Source organism: Crocuta crocuta, unplaced genomic scaffold (genome assembly GCF_008692635.1).
Source record: "Crocuta crocuta isolate KB4526 unplaced genomic scaffold, BGI_CrCroc_1.0 scaffold36, whole genome shotgun sequence".
In the NCBI taxonomy this organism is placed as follows: domain Eukaryota; kingdom Metazoa; phylum Chordata; class Mammalia; order Carnivora; family Hyaenidae; genus Crocuta; species Crocuta crocuta.
The window spans coordinates 5,403,359-5,409,358 of NW_027532203.1; the positions used below are offsets into that span (position 1 = coordinate 5,403,359).

At 42.7% G+C, this 6,000-nt stretch overlaps 1 protein-coding gene across 1 annotated transcript in view; it reads left to right on the forward strand.

Moving 5' to 3' along the window:
• Positions 1 to 1,809, forward strand: part of RNF152 (ring finger protein 152) — a 70,584-nt gene extending 68,775 nt beyond the window's left edge. Inside the window, exon 2 of the mRNA XM_077777643.1 lies at positions 395 to 1,809. Within this exon, the coding sequence (XP_077633769.1) occupies positions 542 to 1,153 (612 nt within the window). The 5' untranslated portion in view covers positions 395 to 541 and the 3' untranslated portion in view covers positions 1,154 to 1,809. The remainder of the gene's footprint in view (positions 1 to 394) is intronic.
• The last annotated feature ends 4,191 nt before the right edge of the window (positions 1,810 to 6,000 follow it).

The following is a 6,000-nucleotide window of genomic DNA, read 5'->3' on the forward strand; positions in this document are numbered from 1 at the left end:
CATTTACTCTTAGGAAATGTTACAAATTGGAAGCAAGAGAATTTCTGCAGTGTATTTTGGAAGGACAAGCCAGGGTCCACTGAAATACACAAAACAGGATCAAGACTCCCTCTTTATCAAATACATGGGCAGCATGCACCGCCATGAAGGTATTCCCTTTAGACATGAGCGAAGGATTCACGTAAGAAGCCACCCGAGACGACCCATTTACCTTCGGGGGGGCATTACAAGTGAGAATCCTATAGCCTCACAAGTGGGAAATTTTACACTTTTGACCCAATGTCAAGTCATGTGAACAGCGGTGCACAAGTCCATCAGATGAGCTGACATCTCGGCTTGTTTGAAATCATTAACTTTTCTGCATTTTTTTTCTTTGTTTGTTTGTTTCCTTCAGAAATGAACCCACCCGAGTATGCTCTGTGCCTGTGAGCTACGCGATCACCACCCGACTTTGGAACGACGCCACGGGAGGCGTGGGGGGTCTGGACCCTGAGAACAACCTCCTTCCCCTTGGCCTTGGCCTTCCTGCGCCCAGCCCACGATGGAGACGCTCTCCCAAGATTCCTTGCTGGAATGTCAGATCTGTTTCAATTACTACAGCCCCCGGCGAAGGCCCAAGTTGCTGGATTGCAAACACACCTGCTGCTCGGTGTGCCTCCGGCAGATGAAGACGAGCCAGAAGGACGTGAGGTGCCCCTGGTGCCGGGGCATCACCAGGCTGCCCCCGGGCTTCTCCGTGTCGCAGCTCCCCGACGACCCCGAGGTCCTCGCGGTCATTGCCATCCCGCACGCGTCCGAGCACACTCCGGTCTTCATCAAACTTCCCAGCAATGGGTGCTACATGCTGCCCCTGCCCATCGCCAAGGAGCGAGCGCTGCTGCCCGGAGACATGGGCTGCCGCCTGCTGCCCGGGAGCCAGCAGAAGTCCGTCACCGTGGTGACCATCCCCGCAGAACAGCAGCCCCTGCAAGGCGGGGCTCCCCAGGAGGCGGCGGAGGAGGAGCCAGACAGGCGGGGCGTGGTCAAAAGCTCTACCTGGTCTGGGGTGTGCACTGTGATCCTGGTGGCCTGCGTCCTGGTCTTCCTTCTGGGCATCGTGCTGCACAACATGTCTTGCATTTCTAAGCGCTTCACTGTGATATCCTGTGGCTGAACGGGGCCGCGGGGAGGTTTCTCGTGGGTGCCAACTAGGGGGTTGAGCAGGTGTTGGTGATGGGGTCGCAGTGAGCAGATGGGGGGCGACGCTGATCGTTTGGTGCCGATCGCTGGCCTCTGGGCTGCCACTTGATGAACCGCAGACAGACTTGAAGGGCAGATGCGAGGTCTCAGTGAGATGCCAGGCAAATCATTCTGAGTATTGGCGGCGACAGCTTCGAAGACGATTGCATGCATCCTCATAATCATTTATTTAAATGGACTGTAATTTATGATTTTTCAGAATCATGTTACGAGATAGACAGACGTATTCTACTTAGACGTTAAACCGTGCAAGTGCATACAATGTGATCTTCTCTAAATGTGGTAGATTAAAACAAAGATGCTATGTATACAGTAGAATTAAACCTGAGAATCCATGTAAAAATGCAGCGGCGACACGCAGTGCTGGTTTCTTTCCTCTTTTTAACGGAAACCCAGTCTTCATTCAGTTGCTGAGGCTTTTTATACTTTTTGAATGGCACCCCAATTCAAATAAGTGAAGTGAAGAGTCGTTTTTTGAAGACCGTGTTCGAACAAGTGTTTCCAGTGTGTCGTGTTTTGTTACATACCTTCATTTTTCTTCCCTTGTAATTAGAGCTTGCTACGTGTTTATTAAACGGAAAGCCCAACAGGGGAGCAGTAAACTTGAGTGATAATGAGAAATGTCTAATCCCACAGGAACCCGACATGCCAATTCTTCTCAAGCCATCTCACAAAACAAGAATTTTAAATGTAAATATTGTGTATTTGTGTGTGCGCGCACGTGTGTGTATATGTTGTTTGATTTACCTCAGGTTTTGAATCTTTTCAGAAGAATCCCAGGAGTAAGACTTTGTGGGCCTGAGTCCAGGGTCTGAAATGGTGGCCCCTCCTTGAGCACCGGGACCCACACAGTGAAGTGTCACACACTTGTCACTTCTAACATTTGCTCCTCTTCTGTGCATTCAAGTCCTGTATTCTGTGAGGCACAAATGGAGAGTAACGGAAGAGAGTCTGTCTTCTCTCCGAGTTTGGAGGTATCGTAATAGATGTGAATGTTGTCCATCGATGACAAACCTAGACTGGCATTTTCATAGACAGTCCGTGATGACTTTTTGAAAGACACTGTTCTGTGGGAGCTAAACCATTTAGCATTCCGGTCTCCTTGTTGGTGTAAGTGAGAAAATCTCTTGTATTTCAAAATATGTTTTTATTGAGAAAAGTGACAAAGGTAAACTAACAGCTCACATTGCCAATTTCAGTGGACCAGTTCATCAGAAACTCTCAAATATTCTTCAATGTGTAGTGGTCTGTAGATGCTCATGAAGAAAGATCTACTGGCGTTAAATGGTAAATTCCTATACCAGAATGTGTGTGCATTCGGAAATAGCTATGAGTTTTACAGTTCTCTTCTAATTTCTTTTATGGAATTCATGAAGCAAGTGTATTTGAAAGCTCAAAGTAGAAATTAGGTTAAAATGCCATTTTATTGTGTAAGCTATTGGGCATTATACAACAAATAATCTAGGATTTATTTGGTATTAATAATTTAGGTATCATATTAGCTGAATACTATCCTCTATTACGTAACATAATATACTGTTTGGTTAGTGTCAACTTCTCAAACTCTGCCAGGCTGCCGTAATGCATGTCTGACCTAATTTCTATTCCTCTTGGAGGGGAAAAAAAAAAAAAAAAAGAAGAAGAAAAACTCACAAAAATGTTGCATTAAGAATGCTACATTTCAAATGGACTTTTACCCTTGCAATTTTCAGCCAGGCCATATTTAACTTAATTTTGTGAATGATATCTACATCTGTTTATGTACAGTAGGAAATGACTGGCCCTATAGTGCAGTGCGTCCTAGAGTTCTATGTGTTAAGTAGGTTATATATAGACACTAATGTGTGTGACGATACAGCGCCCTGTGTTTCTTAGTGCAAAGCCGTAGAGTAAAAATGTCCACGTAACTTAAAAACGACCCCATGCTAGAGCCGCAGTTAAGCAGTGTGACATCAATCGGCTCTGTGATAGATTCTTGACTTTACAGTTGAAGGTAACGAGAACACCCAAACCAGGATTCTTTGTGTGAATCTTACTGACATAAGAAATACTGTTTAAATGGACTCCGCCTGTAGTTATTCATGCACTGCTCGTTAAGGTGTGCATTTGTGCACACGTGTGTGTGTGTGTGTGTATGTGTGTGTGTTTCATATCTCAGCCTGCAGATAGAGTTTTCCTGGACTTGATGTTTTCATGATAGTTGGCATCCCACTGCTCTCTGGCCTCTTCTGGCCTTTACCCATGACACTCACAACTCCTCTGCCCCCTGTGACCAAAGTCCAGTGACACAATCAACCAGACATCACAGTTGTGCATCAATGAAAAAGTCACAACCGAAAGCACAGTGTCTGCTGGCCTCATTTCGGACGAGGGTCCATTGAGGCCACAGAGCCGTGTGGCAGCTTGTAATTCTGCAGCAAAGAGGAGACGAGAACTTTGCACTGTAGTTTTCTCTTGCTCCTTCCTAGGCCTGTTGACATCTCTACTGGGCTATGATCTTTTTGAGGGTGGATGAATACCCTTTATTAACTCAGCTCTTGCTTTAGGGTTGTTTTTTTTTAATATATATATTCATTTTCGTTAGCATCTACCTCTCTGGGAAATGACAGGAGGGTTGATTTAAGGAAAAGTATAGACATTTAAGAAAAACAATGCGATGTGAAGATTTGAAATTGCAAACCATTGGTTCCCCCCCTCTTATGTAAAAGATACTGAGTGTTGTGTAAATAGTAAACCTTAAGAAGCATGAATTTTCATCTTTATTAACGATCTTGACATAAGCAAGAGAATGCTTAACGTGTTAAGTAGAGCCAAGTATGCTATCAAAACAGCATTGTCTTTGGAAAATTTTTGTGTATTGACCTAGGGCATAAGTTGTGATGAAAAGGCAAATTGGTTTTTGGTTCTGGTCATAGTTTATGATTAGAAAGCTAAAAGGTATTTTCTTTAAGAATATAATTAAGTTTAATCTTGCACATGACTTAAGAGGAGGTCCCTTGAAGGTTAAACCGTGTGCTGGTGCAGCCTTTGAGATCTAGTCTATTCAGTGGAACTTTATCTGATGACGAAAATGGTTTATAACCTCTGCTGTCCAAGATAGTAGCCACCAGCCACATTGGCTAGTGGCCAGTTGGAATGGGGGGGGTACGACTGAGGAGCTGAATTTTGTATTTTATTTAATTTTAAGTTATTTATAAACACAGTCACTCATATATGGCTAGTGGCTACCATAGTGGACAGTGTAGTTCTGGAGGGGTGTGCAATGGGATCTAGCATCAGAGTGTTACTAGAGTAACAGAGTAAGGCTAAGAAGACAGCGTGTGGTTTAATAACATGCAGTTGGTTAAAAAATTCCATTCTGGGCTTAAAAAGTATATGATCTCAAGTATGACCATAAAAATTCACTGATTGCCTTTAGGGGTTGTTACTTACATACTTTGGGCCAAAGAGTGATCAGTGACGCTTAAAAAGTGCTTTACGAAGCCCCTTCTCTGGGATCCTTAGCTGCATGTGAATCTATTGTCCAAAAATAGTAGTTAGACAATAGCTGTAAAATGTTTGACTTGCAAGCTATGCATGATCTGTACTGTGAAACTGTGTTTAGGGTCTTATGTCCAAAAAGTAAACGTTATAGGGGAAAAAAAAAGTCAAATGAAATTCCTCTTCACCTCCGTCATCTTACCCAAACTTCTCACTGCATTAGTAAGGTGTGAAATGTTGTAAGAGCAAGCATGTTTTGCAGTGTTCATAGAGGGTTTCCGTTTGCCCTTGAAGTCTGCCAGCTTGTCACTGTATTTGATGTGGGTGTATGTGGACATCCTTTTTCAGCTGCCAGACTAAAACATAGGTACGATTTTAGAGTGAGATTTGACACTTTTAGTCTCTTTGGTTTTTCCCTTTGGTTATCACTGAACGAACTGAAAATTTGCAGCCCTGCTCAAAGACTTTTTTTTTTTTACATTAAAAAACATTGCCCATGGAACTTAAAGACTTGAGGGTTATTAGAATGACTAAAATTGCTTTTTACGTGAGTAGAGGAAAGCCAAAAATTCAGCCTGAGATATACTTTCGTAGAAAGATGAGACTCTTCCTGATATTGTAGAAAGATGAGACTCTTCCTGATAGCATGGAATTTATTCCAGTCTAGATTTTATAAACACTGCATTTGTTTCGACTGAGCAGAATTGGTGAACTTTTTTTTCCCTAGAACTCATCCGTGGGCATGACTGTTCTCTTTAGCTTGGTTTTTTTGCCAAAATGTAGTTTTTCTTTAGATTTAAGAGGAACTTAGATGTCCAAAGGCTATTGATACGAGGAGCAATATCAAAAAGGTTTGAATTTCTATCTTCTCTTAGAAGAAAGCTGCTGCCAGCCAGTCACTGTTTTGTTTCTGGTGACACAAAAGTCACCAGTCAGTTGTCCTTAATCTGAAAGGGAAGACCATTCCTTGCCATTTCCATCGTTACCAGTAAAACATCACTTACAAGGTAACCATTACCAAAACAGAAGCTCCAAAGAATTAAGTGATGAAGACCATTCGCAACTATATTGAAAATAGCAGTCTATTTCAAAAGCAATTGAAGATCAGTTAAATTTTATTAAGCATGAACTACTTCTAAAAAACATAAGTGGAAATTCAAGCNGAAGTCACCAGTCAGTAGTCCTTAATCTGAAAGGGAAGACCATTCCTTGCCATTTCCATCATTACCAGTAAAACATCACTTACAAGGTAACCATTACCAAAACAGAAGCTCCAAAGAA